The sequence below is a fragment of the Entelurus aequoreus genome, linkage group LG13, assembly GCF_033978785.1.
Source record: "Entelurus aequoreus isolate RoL-2023_Sb linkage group LG13, RoL_Eaeq_v1.1, whole genome shotgun sequence".
NCBI classification, from domain to species: domain Eukaryota; kingdom Metazoa; phylum Chordata; class Actinopteri; order Syngnathiformes; family Syngnathidae; genus Entelurus; species Entelurus aequoreus.
In genome coordinates, this window is record NC_084743.1 from 67348449 (window position 1) to 67374926 (window position 26478).

General features: G+C 38.9%; 1 protein-coding gene across 4 annotated transcripts in view; it reads right to left on the reverse strand.

Moving 5' to 3' along the window:
* Positions 1 to 26478, reverse strand: part of hip1 (huntingtin interacting protein 1) — a 122401-nt gene that overhangs the window by 46189 nt on the left and 49734 nt on the right. For all 4 annotated transcript variants that reach the window (XM_062068258.1, XM_062068256.1, XM_062068257.1 and 1 more), the window contains 9 exons: positions 21653 to 21716; positions 19951 to 20093; positions 19770 to 19826; positions 15769 to 15849; positions 14239 to 14315; positions 9741 to 9802; positions 4216 to 4356; positions 2691 to 2748; positions 422 to 497 (listed from right to left, as the gene is read on the reverse strand). In XM_062068258.1, the coding sequence (XP_061924242.1) occupies positions 422 to 497; positions 2691 to 2748; positions 4216 to 4356; positions 9741 to 9802; positions 14239 to 14315; positions 15769 to 15849; positions 19770 to 19826; positions 19951 to 20093; positions 21653 to 21716 (759 nt within the window). The remainder of the gene's footprint in view (positions 1 to 421; positions 498 to 2690; positions 2749 to 4215; positions 4357 to 9740; positions 9803 to 14238; positions 14316 to 15768; positions 15850 to 19769; positions 19827 to 19950; positions 20094 to 21652; positions 21717 to 26478) is intronic.

A 26478-nucleotide genomic window follows, 5' to 3' on the forward strand; every position in this document is an offset into this window, starting at 1 on the left:
CTTTGTGCCACAGGGCCAAAGAAACCCTGCAGTGTTCGCACGGGTTGAAACTTGTGGCTGCTTCCCTTCGACAACACGCCCACAAGGCGCTGAGCTCCAACAGTTCCTGGCCGAAGAGAACGTCGCCGTGCTGGAGCAATGTCTCTTCTCACCGCGAGGCTCCTTGTGATTTTTTTCTCTTTCCCAAGACAAAGAGAGTCATTCAAGGGGACTTGTTTTGAAAATGTGGATGATAACAAGATAACAGATTTGCGGACAATCTTGGAAGAATCTTTCAATGAGCACATGAAGGTGTGCGTGCCAGAGAAGGCTGGGGAAGTGTGTTAGTCTCCAGCAGGATTAAATTCAAGAGGAAAAGTCGCCACCAATCCTAGAACTTTTCTGACACACCTTGTATGTGAAGATGTAGGCCTGTCATTACCTCAGGCAACTGTGGAATCTGAATCAACCTCTTGAAGTACTGCAAATTACTGGATCGATAAAACAGACTCTTCAACCTGTAATAAAACACATTCAATAAGTAGAAGAACATTTGAACAAGGTGATTAGTAGAGATCGACCGATATGGTTCTTTCAGCGCCAATACCAATTACTAGTATTTGATGTAACAGAATCTGGAGCCGATATTAATTTGCAGTAAAATTTAGCTAAACATGAATAGTATGTCAGTAAACAGCTGGACAAGGCTTGAAGTTGTTTTTTAAACATTATGTTTCAGGAAACGTTGGACCAGTATAAACGTAGAGTTTTATGCAGCGCTAATATTGTGGTTAAACTAGCAGCAAAAACAATCAGAGGATACTACTAACCCCTTTATTACGTCTCTAAGAGGAGCATCAACGTTTGCATTTCAAAATATGGGAAATCTCCTGAAAATTGTTAAAAATATGGATTTTTTCTACACAACAATAACTTGCAAGCTAATCAATTTTATAACAGTTTATGAATTTAAATACACTGTATCAGAGATCGACCAATTATCGGCGCCAATATTTGGCATTTTGCCGTATATCCGCACCAGCCTCTTTTTATCGGTATCTGTATTTTTTTTGCCTTCTCTTTTTTACAATTACAACAAAACTACATCATTAGTAACAATACATATACGTATGATACCAGTTTTCAGCATTAAAAAAATGTGTTATGTAGATACAAACCCCAAAAACAGTGAAGTTGGTACGTTGTGTAAATCGTAAATAAAAACAGAATACAATGTTTTGCTAATCCTTTTCAACCTATATTCAATTGAATAGACTGTAAAGACAAGATATTTAACATTCGAACTGGAAAACGTTATTTTTTGCAAATATTAGCTCATTCGGAATTTGATGCCTGCAACATGTTTCAAAAAAGCTGGCACGAGTGGCAAAAAAGACTGAGAAAGTTGAGGAATGCTCATCAAACACTTATTTAGAACCTCCCACATGTGAACAGGCTAATTGGAAACAGGTGAGTGCCATGATTGGGTATAAAAGCAGCTTCCATGAAATGCTCAGTCATTCACAAACAAGGATGGGGCGAGGGTCACCACTTTGTGAACAAATGCATGAGCAAATTGTCCAACAGTTTAAGAACAACATTTCTCAATGAGCTATTGCAAGGAATTTAGGGATTTCACCATCTATGGTCTGTAATATCATCAAAAGGTGATATTACGGACCTTCAATCCCTCAGGCAGTACTGCATCAAAAAACGACATCAGTGTGTAAAGGATATCACCACATGGGCTCAGGAACACTTCAGAAAACCACTGTCAGTAACTACAGTTCGTCTCTACATCTCTAAGTGCAAGTTAAAACTCTACTATGCAAAGCAAAAGCCATTTATCAACAACACCCAGAAACGTTGCCGGCTTCGCTGGGCCCGAGCTCATCTAAGATGGACTGATGCAAAGCGGAAAAGTCTTCTGTGGTCTGACGAGTCTACATTTAAATTTTTTTTTGGAAACTGTGGACGTCGTGTCCTCCGGACCAAAGAGGAAAAGAACCATCCTCATTGTTCTAGGCGCAAAGTTCAAAAGCCAGCATCTGTGATGGTATGGGGGTGTATTAGTGCCCAAGGCATTGGGTAACTTACACATCTGTGAAGGCTCCATTAATGCTGAAAGGTACATATAGGTTTTGGAGCAAATATGTTGCCAAGACAATGCCAAGCCACGCGTTACAACAGCGTGGCTTCATAGTAAAAGGGTGTGGGTACTAGACTGGCCTGCCTGTAGTCCAGACCTCTCTTCCATTGAAACTGTGTGGCGCATTATGAAGCCTAAAATACTACAACTGAGACCCCGGACTGTTGAACAACTTAAGCTGTACAATAATGGGAAAGAATTCCACCTGAAAAGCTTCAAAAATGTGTCTCCTCAGTTCCCAAACGTTTACTGAGTGTTGCTAAAAGGAAAGGCCATGTAACACAGTGGTGAACATGCCCCTGTGCCAACTTTTTTGCAATGTGTTGCTGCCATTAAATTCTAAGTTCATGATTGTTTGCAAAAAAAATTTAAGTTTCTCAGTTTGAACATAAAATGTCTTGTCTTTGCAGTCTATTCAATTGAATATAAGTTGAAAAGGATTTGCAAATCATTGTATTCTGTTTTTATTTACGAATTACACAAGGTGCCAACTTCACTGGTTTTGGGTTTTGCAGTTATAAGTGCTTAGAGCTTCATCACATGCTGCATGCAGGAACATTACTTCTTAAACTGTTCCTGGAAGCGATCTCTGTGGCCCTGGAGAGTGTCTGCTGGAAGGCCTGCACACAAAAACAAGTCAGTCTTTTTGACGGATCAAACGTTCAAGTTACACCTTGATGTTTGTCAGGCTGTCAGACGAGAGAACTCTTTGAAAACATTGGTGCAGCTTTTAGCTGGAAAAAAAAAACGCTTTCAAAAAACGTTCCACATGTTTTAAGAGCCTGCATAACAGGAGCACGAGGAGGTAAAACAAGAAACCATTCACAAATTTAAATTAGGAACATGTTTTGGTGTTAACTAACTTCCATACGGTCAGCTCATTGATGCTGGGGTGTTGTCGGCAGCTGTATTTACCTTTTCTCATTAGTTCAGATCCTGCCGTGCGAACACATGCACTTCCACACTTGCTTTTCGCCACAACGTTTATGTTACTGGCAGGAATTGCTGGCAGGAATTGCTGGCTCCTGTGCCATGTTTACATCATTTTTGTGAGCTGGTCGAGTTTGACTTGGACCATAACTTTTTTTTGCAAGAAAGAACAACATTTTAAGGGTAAAAATTATAAATACGCACAGCTTTTTTGTAAAATGTGTGGATTTCCATCAAAGTTTGTCGGTACTACGAGGTACCAATTCACATAAAATAAATGGTACTTTGTAGCACATGACGTAACGTCTGGTTGCAAATTTGCCACCGGCTCAAGCACTTGGCCAGGAAACAAGCGGTAAAAGCACTCAGAGCAAACTGCTTTTAAGTAATGTTGCAATTTTCCATGCCAACTAAGCAAGAAGTCACGCAAAAGTATAGTAAGGCTGCACTTTAAAAAAAAAAAAAAGGCTAGCTTCATGCTAATTGGCTTAGATTTGCAGTAGACATGATACTGATTAGCATTAGCAATTTTACATGGCAATTTTAACACCTCCAAATATACAACTAAGATGCTCATTACAATTAAACAGTGTTTGCCTGCAAGTATTGTACTTATTACACACCAGCTATGTAGGGCTCAACAAAAGAAAAAAGGCAGGCACATTCAACTTAATGGCAAAGACTACTTCTTGCCAAGACAACACATTGTAACCTATACACTAGTGCCATCGAAAATGTTGGAACTGCAACTGCATGCAAAATCTACTATATAACACAGTTGTACCTCAACTTACGCGCTAAATTGGTTCTTAGACTCAGCTCTTAACTCAAAACACTGGTATCTCAAATGAATGTCTCCCAATAAAATTGAAATCCATTTTAATTAGTGCGTGCTCCAGCACAATTTGAACATGCAACATGCAATTAAGAAAAGATAGAAAAATAAACAACAGAAAAAATAACTTTTAGATAAACATTGTAAAATAGAAATACTAACAAATACAGTGGTTTCGAAATGTAATGTACCGGAGATTGATACCGAATTCATAAAAATGTGTAAGGTACCGATCCTAAGTCATTACTTGAGAGTATTCTTAAAAAAAAAAAGAAAAAAAAAATGTGTGTGATCTTTTTTCAGTGAGTTGCGCGTTACTCACATGAATGTAGTTTAAAGAGCAGCTTGACGGTGTAGTCATACAGGTGGCTGCAGTCCAAGATGACTTGGATGAGCGGGGCCAGACGACACTGGCCTGCTGCCGTCACCGACACTGACCGAGACATATCCAGCGAGCTGAACACTGCAGGAAAAACATGCAAACTCAAGATCAGTTGGCAGACAGAAAATCCATGTGTGAAAGATTACAACAGCCCGATACGATAATAAAAGATCAATCATAGTAAGTTCCAGTGGTGGCTCATAAATAGCTCACATAGGCTCAAAAATAGCGCTGGACAACGACAAATCAACTGTAGACTTTATTGCTGGGTTTATTGCAAACCATTAAGATATCAACTCCAAGAAAAAAATGGCATAAAAAAAGATGGACAGCAATTACAAACGCTGATGGTGTTGGAGATTACATTATTCCCTTAAATCAAACAAAACCAAATGTAAATTGATGTTTGTTTTTTACGAACAGTAAAAATTAGATTAGCATGTTCTCCCTGGACTTGGAGAAGGCATTCGACCGTGTACCTCGGGAAGTCCTGTAGGGAGTGCTCAGAGAGTATGGGGTATCGGACTGTTTGATTGTGGCTGTCCACCCCCTGTATGATCAGTGTCAGAGCTTGGTCCGCATTGCCGGCAGTAAGTCGGACCCCTTTCCAGAGAGGGTTGGACTCCGCCAAGGCTGCCCTTTGTCACCAATTTTGTTCATAACTTTTATGGACAGAATTTCTAGGCGCAGTCAGGGCGTTGAGGGGATCTGGTTTGGTGGCTGCAGGATTAGGTCTCTGCTTTTTGCAGATGATGTGGTACTGATGGCTTCATCTGGCCAGGATCTTCAGCTCTCACTGGATCGGTTCGCAGCAGAGTGTGAAGCGACTGGGATGGGAATCAGCACCTCCAAATCAGAGTACATGGTTCTCGCCCGGAAAAGGGTTGAGTGCAACCTCCGGGCAGGGGAGGAGATCTTGCCCCAAGTGGAGGAGTTCAAGTACCTCTGAGTCTTGTTCACGGGTGAGGGAAGAGTGGATCGTGAGATCGACAGGCGGATCGGTGCGGCGTCTTCAGTAATGCGGACGCTGTATCGATCCGATGTGGTGAAGAAGGAGCTAAGTCGGAAGGCAAAGCTCTCAATTTACCGGTCGATCTACGTTCCCATCCTCACCTGTGTTCATGAGCTTTGAGTTACGACCGAAAGGTGGCGAGGCTCTCCCTTAGAGATAGGGTGAGAAGCTCTGTCATCCGGGAGGAGCTCAAAGTAAAGCCGCTGCTCTTCCACATCGAGAGGAGCCAGATGAGGTGGTTCGGGGGTCTGGTCAGGATGCCACCCGAACGCCTCCCAAGGGAGGTGTTTCAGGCACGTCCGACTGGTAAGAGGCTACGGGGAAGACCCAGGATACGTTGAGAAGACTACGTCTCCCGGCTGGCCTGGGAACGCCTCTGGATCCCCCGAGAGGAGCTGGACGAAGTGGCTGGGGAGAGGGAAGTCTGGGCTTCCCTGCGACCAGACCTCGGATAAGCGGAAGAAAATGGATGGATGTTCTCCCTGTATTTGTTGTGCATGTTAAGGTAAATGGAGACGCCAAATTAAGGGTTCGAGGGCCAATTGCCGCCTGTGACACAAAATAAACACGTCGCGGATTAGAACTTTACACACAAAAAACAAAATGGCCGCTGACCTGTGCATCATACTGTATATCAGTTTTAGGCAAATTACTTTGAATAATAAATTATAGCTAATACGGCGACTGAATGTGCTTAGGTGGCTGTTTCTCTCCTTGTCCATTAACTGAATATTGTGTGATTACATGATTATCATTTCATTGAGTTGTTGATTATTCCCCCATAGGAGTTAAAGTTGTGCGTGTGTTAGTAATGCCATTATTATGTAATGGCATTATGCCTAACACTAGTTGTCAAACATATAATTTTCTTCCATGTTTCTCCTCTACTAGGTATTTCCATGTTTCTATACTATTGCTCTATTCTATAGATAAAAGAACTGCTGCGTCAAGGCAGCTCTGTCGTCCCCCTCCAAATCTTTTTGTGTAGCCTGACAACTGCCTAAAATAAAGTCTAACCTTACGTAGCAGCGTAAGTGTCATGGTTTCTCACCAGAAAACACTGGCCAGAGAATTGAAATGCTGATGCAGAACTTTGAAAAACTCACGACGATGCCTCAAGGGACAGCGTAGTGACTACAGTACACAGAAGCATGAACTAGCTGGAGCCACAACAGCGGGATAAAAGGGCTGCAGGTTGCAGAACCCTAGTCTATAAAATTAATGCGCTGTCATAAGCTTAAAAATGATCAAAATACATAAATGTTATTATGAATGTGCTCGTTACTAGATTTTATATATACTTACAGTGTGTATATAAAACGTTAATGGAGGTGTTTGGATGTTTTATAGTGCTTCATAGCACTATAAAATAGTGCAGTTCCCCTTTAAAGAGGTCAGCTTAAGTTTTTATGTACATTTAAAAGAGGAACTATTTCCCTTGTGGATCAATAAGGTTTGTCTAAGTCTTAAACACTTCCTTGCGGTCTACATAACATGTTATGGTGGTTCTTTTGTCAATCAAAGATTAGGATTTACAGACCATCGTTAAGCCGCTTTCTGACCACCTTTGCAGAATGTGCCGTCTTGCAGGCGGTCTTATCTATGTGGCTCTACTTCGACTGTATCTTCTTGCCGCCATCTTTGTTGTAGTTTTAGCGCTTCCACTGACATATGATATAACTCTACGCTACTTTCTATTACAAATGGCAACATTGGCAGATGCATGCGCATGTACGAGCCAGTCTGCCCCACAACAAAAAAAAGGAGCTTATTGACTGCAGCGCTGACGACAATGGCAGATTCGCGCAAAGCTCTTCGGGTAAATCTCCACCATTAATGGAGATATCCGCAGATGTCACACTTGAGAAAAATGGCACAAATTGGGCAAATTCCAAACGGCTTGCTTGGAGGAAGTATGGAAGAAGGCAAGACTGTTTTATGAATATCTCTGCAATAACTCCATGGTTTGATTTCACATATTCAGGACTTATGCAGATCCCAAATACAGAAAAACAGGAGCCAAAAGGTAAGAGAGGTTGGTTTTGCACAATAGGTCTTAGCGGTTAGCTTAGCAATTATCTTGCCTGTTTTTGCTTCCTCTTCCTGTGTGTGTAACATGTTTAGCCTCGCGCAGCCGCACGGCCCCCCTGCATCACACCCCGAGTGCCGAGTTTTCATTAGTATTGCGATATTATTTAATGACTAGTGCACAATGTGTCTTTTCCGTCATGAATTAAAGGTCATTACATCATAAGTTTTTTTTGTCATGTGGCGAAAATTATCCCTGCTGGGTTTGAAGTAGGAAAATAGTCGAACAGAGAGGGAATAGCAACCTGAACACTAACAGGGCTTGTTCGACCACTTCTCTCCCTCCATCATTAAGCCCCTCTTGCCCGTATGTCATCGCCAAAGCCAAGCCCTAAAAGCCTTGCAGAGGCGTGGTTTCCCGCACTGCTTAAAAACAAAAACAAAAAAACTACACAAACACAGACACATCAGTCCTCGCCTTTTAAACCACATATGACGAAACACCTAAAGAGGAAGTTTTAGGCACGCACTCAAGTGTGCATGGCTCTTGACCTAAGATACAGAGTGCAAACATCCATTCATCCATTTTCTATAGTGCTTGTCTTTATCAGGGTCATGACATGGCACATGCATGTGAAACTCCAAAAATGTTAATATCGCACAACAGTCCATTCATGTCAGCAATTCAACTTCCATTGTAAAACTAATGTGATATAAACGTATTTAATGCAAAGTGACATTTGCCAAGTCTTTGTTCTAATTTTGATGATCATGGTTTACAGTTTTTGAAAACCTCATATTTTCTAATATTTTCATAAAGCTGTAGGACATAATCATTTGAATTATTTCAAAAGAAGCCTTGAAATATGTTGAGTTGCACGTTATGTCATCAGTTGCACCTTGTAAATCTAATTGCTAGAATAAACAAACCTTTGCTGACATTCAAATTTTTTGAGTTTCAACTGTATAGACAAACAACCATTCACGCCCAATGGCCCCGTTTACACTGCACATCAAATCGGATTGTTTTGCCCTCAAGTGACACAGATCTAAACGCTCCAAAGTGCTTCAAATCAGATTCAGATTTTTACGCCCAAATGCGCCGTTTGGGATTTTTTTCATGTACTGCACGTGTGAACAGTGCAATTCCAATTTTTTCATATCCGACCCAGACCTCTTTACATGCGATGTGTCCTCAATGTGAACGCTCCGGCACTCAGGTCGCATTTATCCAGAGAAAATGTCCTCAAAAAGCAATAGGCGTCATAATTATTCGCCAAAATAGAAGGTTGCAAAATGAATAGATGACAACAGAGCAAAATACAAATGAAAATAAAATGTTTTAGGAACTCACGTGAACTTTTAAAAACACGCCTTTTTCCAACTGCTTGCCCACAGACACGCTCTTCAAACAGACATCAAAGCAAAATATTTTGTAAAACTGCCAGAGCCAAAATACTTGTCCTCTTCCTTATCAATCTTCTACACGCAATAATTCGGTTCCAAATATGTTAAATTTGATTGCACAAAATCCTTGACGTTGCCACAAATGTGCCAGTACTGAGACCGACTAGAGTGGAAGCCATGTTTACTTAAGTTAAATGATGCGGACACGTTTGTTACTGCATACTTTCTAATACGCTTCTGCCTTGAAGACTTTTTTATCTCTAAGTAATAATCAACTATAATTATTTGATACTTGTTTATATTGAAAAATGTCCCATTTTAAACGACAGTATTGTTAAATTAAGAACACTGTTTGCTATGGCGTGCTTAGCTTTTGTATAGCTGCTTGCTCCTAGTAGCATGTCGTCTACATTGTTTTTATTGTGTAAATGATTCCACTAAAATGCTTGTATAAGAGACTTTAGATGCAAGCTAATATAGTCATACTTGTTTTTTTATGTTGCCGATATTGGACGATTATGCAATATCAATATCAGATCGGGACACACCTACTAGCAGCTGTACCTAATTGTGTTACTAGTATTGAGTGCATATCCAAGTGGAATTGTCCTGGGAAGAGGGCAAATGAAAGGGAATGGGGGTGTGAAAATAATATGCACGGGATGCAGACTAAAAGCCACGATAAAAAGTAATGAGAACATCATTTCCTCCAATTCATTGAAGAGTGTAAGACTGCAGCTTTCCAGTCTTTCCGCTCAGCTCGCGGTCACATCCTAGCAGTCTATGTTTAGCCACGTCCATACAGTTAGGCATTCACCTGTGATGACTCATCCCGACAACAACGCTACGTAACCACTCAACCAGACGCTCCGCTCCACTGGTCTGACGGTAAAAGTGTCTATTTTTGTACACCCTTAAAACCACAGAGGCGTCCCGCCTGCCTTGATGTGAACTTTGTGCTTCAGTACATGTGTGTCTGCATCACGGCCGAGTGTCCACTCGGACCCCGAGGGCTTACCACTGAGGAAGAGGTTGAGTTCACACTCAAGATAATCGAACATCTCCACGGTTAACTGGAAGCTGTGGAGACAGACGGAGACAAAATAAATTTTTAGATACAGTTAACAAACACACTTCCTCTTTAGCGGAACAGGAAACTGATGGTTATCACAATGCATATCATCAGCTTCATTGCTGAGAAACAGCTTGAATCAATAATTGGATATATACTTGGATATAGAGCGGCCGATTATCGGCATTTTTATGTATATTGGTATCTGCCTTTTTATTTTTAATCGGTAACTGCCTGTTTTTTAACAACCACAACAGGACTACATTAGCAGATACAATGTATACACATATACAGTAATACCATTATTTAGCAATTAAAAATAAATAATTAGTTCAGCAGATTGCAATAACCACTGCTCAAGCACTATCCCATTAATTTAAGAGTCAAAATGACTAATTATCAATAATTCACTCCAACTATGTTTTGATATCTGAATTCTTCTCCAGTCTGGTCGACCGCGATGCTTAAGCAGCCACGCCTCCTTTTTCCTTTTACTCATTCTTGCAGTGCAGGTTGACTGCAGTACATTGTCTCAGCTTATTTGTAAAAAAAAATGTTACCAGGAAATCCACTTTTTGTCCTTTCCTGGCGTCGCAACAACTGCGAGCCTTTGTCTGCGATACTTGCAGCGTGGGCTCATTAAAGGAGTACGCGTAGTTCCATGTTCCATGATTCAATCAATTGGACATAAGGACGACAGAAAAGATATCGCTGCCAAATATCAAAACTTTGTGTAAATATTTTGACAAAAAGGGGGCTTATTCTCAAAGTAAAGAAGCGCAGGCAGCAGGTTACGCATTCTCATACTTTCTATAACATCGAGGAAGAAATTATGTCAGCCAGCTTGAAAAATGTCTCAACTGTAAGTTACGTGAAGGAGCTCAGAATTGTTTTCATTCAAACGTTCGCAATATTTAAGGGTTCCTTCCTCACAAGGAAATATTAAATCTATAAACTATTTTAAAATTGCATAAAACTAAGTAGGTGGTTAGTTACTGTGATGTAGAGAAATCACATATTTCTTAACAATTTTCCCGGGATTTCCCATATTTTGAAATGCAAATGTTGATGCTCCTCTTAAACACGCGTAGTAAAGGTGTTTGTGAAATCCGTTGATGTTTTTTTGTGCTGAATTAACCACAACATTAGCGCCACATAAAATATTATGTCGCTACTGGTCTGACGTTTCTTTAAAAAATTATGTTAAAAAAATAACAACTTCAAGCCTTGTCCAGCTGTTTACTAACGCATATTATTCATGCTTAAATAACTTTTACTGCAAATGAACATCGGCTTAAAATATCGGTTATTGGCCTCCTTGACTACTAAATTGTTATTGGTCCCGAAAAAGCTATATCGGTCGATCTTTTATACTTACAGTGTTTACTATAATAAGCTATATACTTCACAATTTTTTTTATTTTTTTTCCCTATCATTCACAATTCCTATGTTAGACAAGAACACACGTTTTTCTTTTTATATGCATTCTAAATCAGAATCAAAAGTTAGCAAAAATCAGCTAACAATATAGTCAATGGGAGCTCCTCTATTCCGCCCACCTAAAGCCCCGTAATAAACATCAAAAACTGCCAACAATACTCCGTTTACATTTCATCACCTGAATATTAACCAAGTATTAGCGATACACAGAGATGTACACTATATCTTATGCGGCTATATTGACATTATGAGCTGGGGAGCTGCTCTATCGTCTCTGAGTTGGTGTAAGTTAATTCTAGATTATAAACCATGCTGCTCACATAGCTAGTAGAATGTTGTGGCCGTTAACTGAGAAGTTAGTCAACTTTGACAGCCAACTTAAGATGGCGAGAAGTTTACAAAAAAGAATCGTTTGCACCCACTTTTATTTAACCCTTCACCAGGATTATGTGTATTCCTTAGCTAAACGGCAAGATATGAACATTCCAGCAGTTGTCATCTCAGTGAGAGCAGACATTGTACAGTAAGTGATTGTTATATTATGTTTGTTGTCGCTCATAAAGTCTGCATTAGTAGTGTTGTTGTTGAAGGAAAAAACAAACGTTGTGATGCGTCCGTGTGCTTAAAATGACCAAAATACGTTAATGTTATTACGAATATGCCTGTTACTACATTACATATATACTTACAGCGTGCATGTAAAACGTTAAAAGAGGTGTTTGGATGTTTTTTATAGCCCTGTATATGCAAACAGTGGCTCCAATATTAGCAATATTTTTCTAACCTTTATTTACGATTTCAAATGCATACAAAAATAAAAATATGTGTTCTTGTCTTACTTTCTGATTGTGAATGGTCAATGATCGGCAAAATTTGAAAAAAAAAAAGTGCAGTTCCCCTTTAATGTTGCAGATGGTCCTGAGTACGGATGATGTTCGAAAGCGGTTCTCCCGATTGTTCGATAAGAAAAGAACCGGCATGGATTCTAATCCCTTTTTGAGAACCGGTTCCCGTTATCGAAGCCACTATACCGTATTTTCGCGACCACAGGGCGCACCGTATTAAAAGGCGCCGTTTCAGTTATGGGTGCTATTTCTGTATTTAACGCATAAATAAGGCGCAGCGTATTTTTGGGCGCAGGCATGGTTAAACATACGCTAGCTTAAAACATACGCTAACATGCATGGACGCTGTTTTAAAAAGGCAACAGGAGCAAAGCTGAGTTCGATTGTACTTTATTGAAGTATTTATCAATGTACTCACATTATCATCCTGATGAGAGTGCGGAAATATGACCATATCACACCAACTCTCAAATCCCTTCACTGGCTTCCTGTTCCACTCAGGATTGATTTCAAAGTATCCCTACTAACCCACCAGTGCCTCCATGGATATGCCCTCCTCTACCTCAAACAACTACTCACCACCAAATCCTCCACACGACACCTCCGCTCCGGACAGGCTAACCTCCTCCAACCTCCGAGGACAAAACTACGAACAATGGGAGAACGGGCTTTCTGCTTCGCCGCTCCCAGTCTGTGGGACGCTCTCCCTGACCACCTGAGGGCACCACTGACTGTGGATGCTTTTAAAAAAGGCTTAAAAACCCTTCTTTTTAAAAAAGCCTTTTTTTTTAGATATATGCATACTAGTTTTAGCTATTTGGCTGTTCTAGTTTTTATTTTTATTTATTTTTTATTATCTTTTTATTAATTTTTTAATACACTGTAGCACTTTGAGGTTGTTTACTCAATGTAAAGTGCTTTTTACAAATAAAATCTATAATTATTATTATTATTTTTAATTTTTTTAATCAATCCTCATCCACAAATCCATCAAAGTCCTCATATTCTGTGTCCGAAATGAACAGCTGGGCAAGTTCTCCATCAAACACGCCAGAATCCCTCTCCTCATTTTTAAAGTCAGTCTCGTTGGCCATTAACATAGCAAATTAGCACAACAGTAAAAGCAGACTTCTCTTGCCCCGTTGTGCGTATCGATTCACTACCGTGCTGGTCCCCTTCTTCTCCACAGTGTGCTTCACCGGGATGTCGAAAGTGAGCGGCACCTTGTCCATGTTGGTGATGTGTTTGTCGGCAATTTTTTTATTTACAACGCACATAGCAGCACTATATGTCCACTGGGGGCGTGCTTTTAGCGTCCTCTCTCACCTGAAACCTTCACCTTATAACGGCCGCATGCTGTCCTCAGTCACGTCCGCTTTTCCTCCATATAAACAGCATGCTGGCACAGTCATATAAATCAGTGGTCCCCAACCACCGGGCCGCGGACCGATTGGTACCGTGCCGCGCAAGAAATGTAATTTAAAAAAATTAAAAAAAATTAAAAAAAGTTGTTTTTTTTTAAAAAATTTAAATCAACATAAAAAACACAATATATACATTATATATCAATATAGATCAATACAGTCTGCAGGGATACAGTCCGTAAGCACACATGATTGTATTTCTTTATGAAAAAAAAAATGGAAAAAAAATATATATATATCAACCCCCCCCCCCCCCGGTCAGTGGGACAAATTTTCAAGCGTTGACCGGTCCCCAGCTACAAAAAGGTTGGGGACCACTGATATAAATAACATCTATGGCTTTTGGAACTCAGTACACACACAACAACTTATCTGGATTCGATAAGAGATTTGATAAGGAATCGGTTCGATAAGTAGATTCGATAACAGGCTCGAACTCGATAATTTCTTAACGAACATCATCCCTAGTCCTGAGCAATGTGCGATAATATTCTTCAAAATACGAAGTTTTTAAGCTTCTGTTACTATAACGTGTCATTTACCATCTGGCAACAATGGCCGCAACATACAACGGGAAACACCCGCCGGACCTTAATCAAACGCTTCAGGATGGCAGACGTTTGCCTCAGTTGAATTTTTCCAATCATTTAAAATCCAAACAAATCAAAGAAGTTCAACAGATTGCATCAAACTACCGAGATCCATTAAGTATAGCAGCGGCTCGCCTTACTTACAAGTTGTTGACGTCATTCTCTCCCGCCTCTTCAAGCTGTCTGTTTGACATCTGCAGGTTGCCAGGGAACCGTGGGTTCTAAAATAAAGGGCCACAAAAGAGAGGTTTTAGCTTAAAATAACATGATGATGTATATCTAACACAGGGACTTTCAGCTTTCAAATCAAATCAAATCAACTTTATTTATAAAGCACATTTAAAATTTACCACAGGGGTAGCCAAAGTGCTGTACAATGGGCAGGTTAAAAGATAATATGAGTGCCGAGCAAACAACACAACACAAACAGAGCACGATAAAAAATAAATAAATAAAATTTAAAACAGGTTCACAGCAGGGCGCCATTGCAGGATGGATATCACTCAGTGTTAAAAGCCATGGAATAAAAGTATGTTTTTAAGACAGATTTAAAAACAGGAAGAGAGGAGGCTTGTCTAACACTCAGAGGTAGGTCGTTCCAGAGCTTGGGAGCAGCAGCGGCGAAAGCTCTGTCACCTCTAAGCTTCAGCCTTGTGTCAGGGACCGTTAGTAGCAGCTGATCGGCTGATCTTAGGGATCGGGTGGGGCAGTAAGGCTGAAGGAGGTCGGAGAGATATGTTGGCGCGAGGTTGTTTAGACATTTAAAAACAAATAAAAGGAGTTTAAAGTTGATTCGGTAACGCACAGGGAGCCAGTGAAGGGACGCTAATATAGGGGTGATGTGCTCACGTCTGCTGGTCTGTGTTAGCAGACGAGCAGCAGAGTTCTGCACGAGCTGCAGGCGGGCGAGGGAGGCCTGGCTAATGCCTACATACAGGGCATTGCAGTAGTCTAAACGATTCGAGATAAAGGCGTGGATTAATTTCTCGAGATCATGTCTTGATAGAAGCGGTTTCACTTTCGGTATTTGGCGTAATTGATAAAAGCTTTTTTGAACGACGCTGCTGATTTTTTTTCGAATTTAAAATCTGAGTCGAACTTTACCCCCAGGTTTGTGACACAGTCGCTGAGATACGGGGTCAGAGTGCCGAGGTTAACGTTGGCGGAGTGAGAGCGACTTGGACCGAACAACATAACTTCTGTTTTGTCTTCATTTAGGCTCAGGAAGTTAGCTGAAAGCCAGGCTTTGATGTCGTGCAGGCAGTCAATAAGAAGTTGAACCGTGTTATTTTGTGCCATTGGAAAATAAATCTGGCAATCATCGGCATAAAAATTAAATGCAATACCGTACTTCCTAAAAATAGAACCAAGGGGTATAATATAAAGAGTTTAGGGAAAATATGGCATTTACCATTTAGAAATTATTGAATCAGTTTTCACAGGCTCAAAACGTATTTGGACACATGACATATAAAACCCCTATGTCGAGATACAGTTTTCAGCCTTATATCACCCAGCCCTAAGAAAGGATGTCCGAATACCATTAGTTTCACTTTTAGGAAAACCCGCCCATGCCCCCGCAGAAACATGGCGCCATTTAAAAATGAGAGCGTGAGACAAAGATAATGAGTGATGAGGGAGTCTCAATGCGTTTTGTAGGCCAGGCCAACTCACTTTGATGTGAAACTCCATTTTGGTGATGAGCAGTTTGAGGTAGATGCTGCAGAGCTTGCCGTAGCCTTCACTTAAGTGACCCTGCAGGTGGAAAAAGAGGCTGCATCAGGAAAGAGACAAGCATCATGGGTCCTAACAGTATCCCCCTCAAGGAAAGCTTACAAGTTGGCTGCTTAAAGAGGGAACTTTTATTAATTAACATTTAAAGTGTGAACAACTTCCAATTAACATTTAAAGTGTGAACAACTTCCTCTAACAGTCAATAGACTCTATTCTTCTAAACAACAAGAAATCATCCATCCATTTTCTACCGCTTGTCCATTTCGGGGTCGTGGGGGGTGCTGGAGCCTATGTCAGCTGCATTCAGTCATTTAAAATTTCAGCACAGTCCTGGTACCTAAATCATGATTTATCTATCTTAAAAATAAAACATTTTGTTTTGTTGTGATTGTCACAGTAAACCCTGTTAGATCCGATCAAAACATCCGGTCCTACTTGCTAGCATTAGCTTATAGCTAGAGATCGACATAACTTTGTTTTCCAACCATAAGAACAAGAACAGTGCTGAGGAAAAGAAGCAGAATGAGTCGTTAACGACAGCCAATGACAAAAAATGTTTGTAGCACAAACGTAACACAAACGAATAGTACAAGTTTGGGGGGTTTTGAATAATAACACGTTCACATAAAAACTATGATGGACAAATTTTTTGCAGCACGAACGTAGCACAAACTAATTGGACAAGTTTGGGGAGATTTTGACAATGTGAAGGGGCTGGTTAATAATAATAACACATTTATAACAAAAATTATACAACCTTAGTAACAAAAACCATAATAGTTAGAAAAAAATTGCAGCACAAACTTAGCACAAATATTTGGGACAAAATGGGACGACTGGTTATGAATAATAACACATTGATAACAAAACTATACAACATTAGTAACAAGAACTATAATCGTTACACAAAAACATTGCAGCACAAACTGAGCACAAATGTGTGGGACAAGGTGTGAGGGCTGGTTATGAATAATAAAATGTTAGCATTAAAACTAAAAGGCCCCGTTTGCAGTGCACACCAAATCTTTTTGCCAGTGTAAACGCTCCAAAGTGCTTCGAATCTGATATTTTGGCATTAGGAGGTAGTTCAAATTTGATTGGAATCTGATCTTTTCAAATGTGACTTCAGTCTAAACGTAATGCGACCTGAATGTGACCTGAATGTGATTTTTTTGCCAGCTTTGGGCGAGCTACGTCACTCGTGTGCGCCGGAATGGCGCAGTCGCCAGCGGAAATGGATATTTCATCACAACATCCAGTTTCGGTTTTTATTTAAGACGACCGACTTTTCGGTGCATCACTTGTCAAATAATAGGCTACATGTAATATATAAATATAAATTCTGATTCTGAAGAAATGGCGATTGTTGAAAGACCGGAATTGACACTGTGGCGAATTTGCTTATGTTGGAGTTGAAAAATAAAGCTCCCATAGATCCACGCTGATGTCCGTGTCTCCGCCATAAAAAGATAACAACCCTCCAGAATATATTACACTATATACATCCCTTCATACAAAACCCAAAACCAGGGAAGTTGGCACGTTGTGTAAATGGTAAATAAAAACAGAATACAATGATTTGCAAATCCTTTTCAACCTATATTCAATTGAATAGACTGCAAAGACAATATATTTAATGTTCGAACTGGTAAATGTTATTTTTTGCAAATATTAGCTCATTTGGAATTTGATGCATGCAACATGTTTCAAAAAAGCTGGCACAAGCGGCAAAAAAGACTGAGAAAGTTGAGGAATGCTCATCAAACACTTTAGAACATCCCACAGGTGAACCGGCTGATTGGGAACAGGTGGGTGCCATGTTTGGGTATAAAAGCAGCTTCCATGAGCTTCTCTGTCTCACCTTGTTTGTCATTCACAAACAAGGATGGGGCGAGGGTCACCACATTGTGAACAAATGCGTGAGCAAATTGTCCAACAGTTTAAGAACAACATTTCTCAATGAGCTATTGCAAGGAATTTAGGGATTTCACCATCTACGGTCCGTAATATCATCAAAAGGTTCAGAGAATCTGGAGAAATCACTGCACGTAAGCGGCAAGGCCGAAAACCAACATTGAATGCCCATGACCTTTGATCCCTCAGGCGGTACTGCATCAAAACGTGACATCAGTGTGTAAAGGATATCACCATATGGGCTCAGGAACACTTCAGAAAACCACTGTCAGTAACTAGAGTTTGTCTCTATATCTGTAAGTGCAAATTAAAACTCTACTATGCAAAGCGAAAGACATTTATCAACAACACCCAGAAACGCCGCCAGCTTCGCTGGGCCCGAGCTCATCTAAGATGGACTTATGCAAAGTGGAAAAGTATTTTGTGGTCTGACGAGTACACATTTCAAATTGTTGTTGGAAACTGTGGACGTCGTGTCCTCCGGAACAGAGAGGAAAAGAAACATCTGGATTGTTATAGGCGCAAAGTTGAAAAGCCAGCATCTGTGATGGTATGGGGGTGTATTAGTGCCCAAGGCATGGGTAACTTACACATCTGTGAAGGCACCATTAATGCTGAAAGTTGCATACAGGTTTTGGAGCAACATATGTTGCCATTCTAGCAAGGTCTTTTTCATGGGCACCCCCGCTTATTTCAGCAAGACAATACCAAGCCACATTCTACACATGTTACAACAGCGTGGCTTCATAGTAAAAAAATGCGGGTACTAGACTGGCCTGCCTGTAGTCCAGACCTGTCTCCCATTGAAAATGTGTGGAGCAATATGAAGCCTAAAATACCACAACGGAGACCCCGCATGCACTGTTGAACAACTTAAGCTGTACATCAAGCAAGGATGGGGAAGAGTTCCATCTGAAAAGCTTCAAAACTTGGTCTCACCAGTTCCCAAACATTTACTGAGTGTTGTTAAAAGGAAAGGCCGTGTAACACAGTGGTAAAAATGCCCCCGTGCCAAATTTTTTGCAACGTGTTGCTGCCATTAAATTCTAAGTTAATGATTATTTGCAAAAAAAAAATGTGTTTCTTAGTTGGAACATTAAGAATCTTGTCTTTGCAGTCTATTCAAGTGAATATAAGTTGAAAAGGATTTGCAAGTCATTGTATTTTGTTCTTATTTACCATTTATAAAACGTGCCAACTTCACTGGTTTTGTGTTTTGTAAATATTAGTTTCATTTACTTTTAGGTGAAAAAACACTAATTTTTAAGGTGTTGCAACTTTTATTTCATGTTGTAATAGTAGCGACTTCGTCCGGGTCTACTTCCCTTGTCTTCATTTTATCAGAGTGTGCATGCAAGTGACGCAGAGGCCACATTGGGGCCTGTGCACGTTTACACTGGAGTCTGATAAAAAAAAAAAAATTGTACTTGCAGTGTAAACAGTCAGCTGGAAAATATCAGATCTCAAACAAAATCTGAATTGGGCCACTTCGGCCTGCAGTGGAAACGTAGTCATAGTTAAAAATATTTTGCAGCACAACCAGAAAAATTGTAGCACAAAAAAACTGGACAGGTTTGGGGATATTTTGACAAGATTGTGGCGCTAATTATTAATAATAACACGTTAATAACAAACAACTATAAAAAAGTTAACATAAAAACTTTAATAGACAAAAAAATGTGCAGCACAAACAAATGGGACACTTTGGGGAGATTTGTGAAAGGTTAACATGAAAACTATAAAACATGATTAACATAAAAACTAACAGGTAAAACATTTTTGCAGCACTAACGAATTGGACACGTTCGCAGAAATTTTGACAAGGTGAGGGTGCTTGTTATCAATAATGACGTCAATAACATAAAAATGATCATAGTTACACAAAAAAATTGGCAGCACAAACATACCATAAACTAATAGGACAAGTTTGGGGAGATTTTGACAAGGTGGGGGGGGGGGGGCTTGTTGTGAAAAACACACCATTGGTTGTGAACAGACGAGATAATGAGATGCGTGTACTTCCTTACCCACATTCTGCTCATATCGGTCAAATCCGCTTTATTCCTCATAGAGTCCTTTATCACCTGGAAGGGTGGGAGGAAATTATTGACATAAAATACAATATGTGGTAAATGGAGTGGTAATTGTGGGCATTAATAGTGGAACTTATAAAAGAAAAATGTAGCAGTGGAGCAGAGAGTTACGCACGTGTGGATGTCCATCTCGCAGCAGTTTGTGGAAGACGTGGCAGAACTTCCAGCAGAGCACCGCATTGCTGGAGAGAGGAAGCCGGTTGATTGCTGCCCAGAAAGTGTGGGCGCCTTTCTCGTGATGCGTCCCCAAAATGCAAGGTGACACGGTCAAGGAACAATTTCTAGAACGAGTACTGACCAACGATGACACTTTCACCCACTCCCTCCAAACAAACAATTATACAATTGGAATGCATTGTTTATAATGTTCACTTCCCTGTATGTTACTGTAAATCAGTGGTCAGCAGTAACACGAATCCTCTGACATAACCTTCATACAATTGCAATTTCTGTCCACAATATAATAAGCAATACCAGATTGAAGTGAGTACACGACTCACACATCAGAATTTATTTAATTTTTTTTATTTCAGTACATCTTCTAATGGGAGAATATGATAGAAACTTGGATATATTTTAGACCAGTCTGTGTAGCGTATGCATGCTAAGATAAATGTGTCGGCCTATAGCAGGGGTGTATACATATACATACATAAACATATATATACACATATACATATAAATATATATGCATACATATAAATATATACATACATAAATATACACAGATACATACATAAACGTGCATATACATACATACATGTACATATACTTATATATGTATACATATATATACTCATACATACATATACTAATATATGTATATATGTATACATATATATACACTCATACATATATATATACTAATATATTTATATACATATATATATGAATATATATGCATACATATAAATATATATATACACTCATACATACAGTATATATACTAATATATTTATATACATATATATGTATATATATGCATACATATAAATATATATAGAAATATACGTATACATACATACATATACAAATGTGCATATACATACATACATATATGTACACATACATATATACATACATACTGTACATACATATACTGTATGTACATATACATATATGTATATAGTTATACATATATACACTCATACATATATATATATATATATATATATATATATATATATATATATATATATATATAAATATACACATATACATACATACATTTGCATATACATAAATATATGTACATATACTTATATGTATATATTTATACATATATACACTCATATACTCATACATATATATACAAATGTGCATATACATACATATATGTACATATACTTATATGTATATAGTTATACATATATACACTCATACATATATATACTAATATATATATATATATATAATATATATATATACATATACTTACACACACACACATGTGAGGTGTATATATATATACATACATACACACACATGTATATGTATATTCCATTTTGGAATAAGGCTGTAACATAAAATGTGGAAAAAGTGAAGCTCTGTGATGACTTTCCGGATGGAGTGTAACATGTCCAGGTTAGGCAACATTTTGGCTGGCCCTGTAGTAAATAGTACAGATAAGTCTGCTGACTGCTTTGCCCTCTCTGTCTCACTGTATACTTTGTATCCCATAGGATTAAAAAAGCTGCACAGCAGATGATGTTACCCTCCGTGTGTTGTTTTGATCTACTCACGTAACCCTCGCTAGAGAACACATGGGACACTCATGGAATCACACTTGGCTCACTTTTCTGCAAATATAAGGATATTCCTCGCATGTTTCTCTTTGACAGCGACCTCCTGCGTGTTGATGGCCTTGTTGATGCTGACTGCCTGTGAGGAAGAGAAAACACATTTTCAATTAATCAAATTTCACAACTTCCAAAAAAATCTATTTTTCCCATTTCTAGCTGCCCAAAGAGAGATTGAGGGTCGGTTAAGTCGGAGTAGATTTGACCTATTTTCTGCCATGTTAGTATTCAAGGCAGCAGCTGATAGTTCTGACTGGGCCCTTCCCTGCATTTGATGATCACGGCAGCCTCAACATATGAGACCTGTCATGATTAAAGAATATAGCTACCATCTCAAATGATCAACACCAATGGAAGTCACAATCTTCTACAAACTGTATGACAGACATACTACTTTGGGATGCATCCACTGTCTAATAGTTGTCAATTCAGCAAGCAGAGCTCAAAACACTTCAGCACTTGTTCACCAATTAATAAATAGACCCCACAAATATTATTGTATGCACTGTGTGCTTTCAAGACTAGGTGTCAAAGAGTTGGCCTTGTTGCAATATCGCACGCAACAGGAAACAAAAATAAGTTACACATGTCACCCTCAAGGGGAAACAAGTTTTGCAAGAACTGTGCAAAAACGTCAAGTTGGCAAAATGAAAGTCAATGCCATTTACACAGTGCTGTTGTATGACGGATCTGTTTCATAATCACACTTCCCACAGATGTCCCGAGTCCTCCGGTGCCAGTTTGCAAGCAGTCAGGACTGAAAGTAAACCAGAGGGACCACAGGGGGAGGCGCAAGCAAAGCCTAACTTTTGTCTCATCTTCCACTGCCACTCAAGACAAATTTTCTAACGACTAATCTATCGACACACTTTTTGAAAAGTTGACTCATTTTAACATTTTTAAATTGCGCTGATATCTCTTTAACATTGATACGTGTGTTGCATGGTGGGGATGTAACAATATGAACATTTCACATTGTCGTGATCATAATTATCACTGTTATTATTATCAAAGTACTGTTGAATGTGCTCTAAAAGTACTTAGTACATACAACACTGAAATCTGTTGATCAAGGATTTTTTGGAAATACCTCATATAGATACATTGTTAGAAAACCCTCTATCGTGCAGGTTTTGTGTTTCTTAGGTATTTTATCTGTCTTGACTAAACTTTTATTGGTTTAAATATTAGTTTGTACTGTAGCACTTTAAGATTTATTTAAATGAAAAGTACAGAATAAATAAACCCTGTTATTATTATCTATTATTTCTGGCAGGCGTTGTGGCATTCTACTCTGTTCAGCGGTACTTGAACGCTCCGTAAAAACACCTTTGTTTCGCACTCCTGAGTATAGAACGATCACTCTGATCTAGGGATGTAATGATATTAAAATGTCATATCTCGATTATCGTGACCAAAATGACCATGGTTATCATTATTATTACGGTATTGTTGCATGTGTTAAAAAAGTACTTATACACATACTGACATCTTTGGAACACGTTTTATTAAAAAATTGAATAAAATAGATTTGACACACAATATACTTTCATTGGCAGAAAGAATATAAAATATTGTTCTGGCTTTTAAGAGATATTTTTGGGCAGACCGGTACTTTTTAGAGGCGGTATAGTACCGAATATGATTCATTAGTATCGCGGTACTATACTAATACCAGTATACCGTACAACCCTACTCTGTACTAAGATAGCAAAGTCTGTATGTTCAAAGTGCACAATTCAATAGTTTAGTTGCTGGGACAGCAATGTGTTTATATCAATTTAGATTAGGGTATGATGTTTCTTAATGGGGAAAAACATTGTCTCCTGTATTCGTGTTGGCATTTAAGCAAGCTAATGAGCTAGCGCTCGCACGCTTTTCCACTATCAAAGGGTTATCAATCATGGTTTTACAATGATTTTTATTTAACACCAACACCTACTTTTGTTACTTTCAACATTAACGTTCATTTTCACGTGTTGCAATTCTGAATCAATTCAAACCCCCTTTTCTCCATTTAGATCAACATTAACGTTCATTTTCACGTGTTGCAATTCTGAATCAATTCAAACCCCCTTTTCTCCATTTAGACTTGCACAGACTCGCAGCGCAACCGGTTCCCACAGGAGGATGACCCAGTTAGTCCACAGGGAGACTTTGTACTTTAGGATTGAATGAGGGAGCCAGCTGCCCAGGACTCCTGCAGTTGGCCGAGGAGGTTGACTGGCATCAATGGTCAATTAGCTCCTTACATTGAGAGACAAATCCAAGTGATCAGAAACTACAATGAGAAGTAAAATCCGTAATTTACCCTGGTGGGCATATCTGCTTCCTTCTTCAGGCTTTACTACGTTCCTTACTTTTCACTTATTCGAAAAGGTAAAGTAAAGCAAACGAACGATTCAGGCAAAGACTTCCGAAAAGACAGTTGCATCTTTTATACATACTTCCTTCACTCAGAGTTTCAGAATCAAGTGTTTCAAGCATGTCAACTTGGAGCTGGCATGCCTGGCTGGGCGTAAGAAAGCAGGTCATTGATATGCTGATAGTAGGCTGGCTGTGCAGAGAGGAAGCATCTTTTGCCTGCTTAAGCAAACAACTCACTGGCTCTTCCTTATAAAAGGCTAAAGATTAGTTGGAAGCATTGGGGGAAAGTTTCATTTAGTTTCACAAAAGTACGATTCAGAGACACAACAAGTGCAATAGGGTATGAGCAGACAAAGAAAGGATGCATTTTTTTGGCTTATTCATTTGTTTAGGTCAGGGGTCGGCAACCCAAAATGTTGAAAGAGCCATATTGGACCAAAAATCCCCCCAAAAAATCTGTCTGGAGCCTCTAACAAATAAAAGCCTTGTATAAGTGTTAAAAAGAAGGCAACAAATGACGGAAGTGTCTATATTAGCCTACTATCAAAATGACTGTGTGTCACAGGCTGACAAACACAAATCTTTGTTGACAGAAATCTACACATTTTACAACATTGGAAAACATTAGTAAGAACAGAGGCTTCTCAGAGGGTGAGATAACTCCTGGCATAAAATGGCCAAAGGTATAAATGTGTGCGTCCAAGATAAAGAAAACGGCAGGCTGTCTTCTTCTATTGGATTTATTACAATCTTTGCAAATTGGGTAACGTTTGCTGTGGTCTGGAACAACTTGGTATACAAACAACTATCAGAAATGCAGCCAATGTTACATACAGATAATGTGTCATGAGACATGCAAATATAAATTAAATACAAAAGAGGACATAAGTAAAGGAAATTAAATGAGCTCAAATATACTTACAAACGAGGCAACATGATGTAATATGTACATACAGCTAGTCTAGATAACCCGTTAGCATCGATTAGCTTGCAATCATGCAGTGACCAAATATGCCTGATTAGCACTCCACACAATCAATAATGTCAATAACATCCACAAAGCTCACCTTTGCGCATTCACGCACAGTATAGGACGTTTGGTGGACAAAATGAGACGAAGAAGGAGTGGCATAAAACACGTCTTTCTGTGGCAGTGTCGGAGAAAGTTGTACTTGTAATCAAACTACGGCGAGTTCAAAGACCGCTGAAATTAGGACAAAACGGCGCTCGCCAAATACTGTCATCAGTGAAGCATGTTTAATATAAACAGTGGAATTTCTCACAGGAAGGTTTGTGTCATGTATGTACTTCTAAAGAAACCATATTAAAACAAAAATGTGTATGCATTTTTTTTAACTCCAGGGAGCCACTATTTGCCAATTACCCATTTCCCCCACTTGTGCTTCGCAGGGTTAATGACTTCATCCTGTAGATCAGAGATGCCCAAAGTGGGGCCCGCGAGACAAATTCGGCCCGCCAAAGGGTGGCTACCAAATTTGATACATATTCATACTGACCTCTTTCAAGCTACACAATCATTAATGGCAAGTCTACACTGTCAAAAAGCCAGTAGATTTTACGGTAAAAACCTGGCAGCACAATCACCGAAAGTTTGGAATCATCGCTGGTACAATTTTTCCATTCATAGCAATGCACTGTGAAAAGAACAGCAAAAAAGTAGCAGCTCAGTCACCAGAATTTTGCAGTAAAACTAAGTGGTACTCTTTTTAAATTTACAGTAATGCACTTTAAAAAGAAGTTACCATAGATTTTTCTGTAAAAAAAAAACCTGGCAGCTGAGTCACCAAAATTTTACCAGAAAAATGTCAGTACAACCAGTTTATAATAGGGGTGTCAAAAAAATAAATTTTCAGATCAATTGCAATTCTTATTTCTAACGATTCTTAATCGGTTAAAAAAATAATTCAATTTATTTTTATTTTGCAAATCATATTGTTGATGTCGTTGACCATATTTGCTGTACAGATTTACTTCAGAAATTAGAAATGTTGGATACTTCTCTTGTTGCCTTATTTGTATTTGACTTTATTAAATGTTTGAGTAGAATTTTACTAAACAAAACCGTTTTTCTTTTAAGTAATATAGAAATTGATCAGGGCTGTTTATTTTATGGAGGAATGTAGTTGATCGTAGAATCGGCACACATTGATATTGAAAAAGTATAGATTTTAAATCGAAAATCGTTTTGAATCGAATCGTGTGGTGTCCAAGATTCACAGCCCGAGTTTTTTAATTACAGTAATGCACTGTAAAAAAAATTGCAATAGAATTTCTGTTTTAAAAAAAAAAACTGCCTGCTCAGTCACCATAATTTTACAACAACATTGGTACAGTTTTTTAATTTACAGTCATTTTATGTAAAAAAATAAATTTTATGATAGAATTCTGGTGACTGAGCTTTTTTTAACAGGCTAAATAGTTGCCATTTATTGAACCTGACGAGCTCAACAACTGTA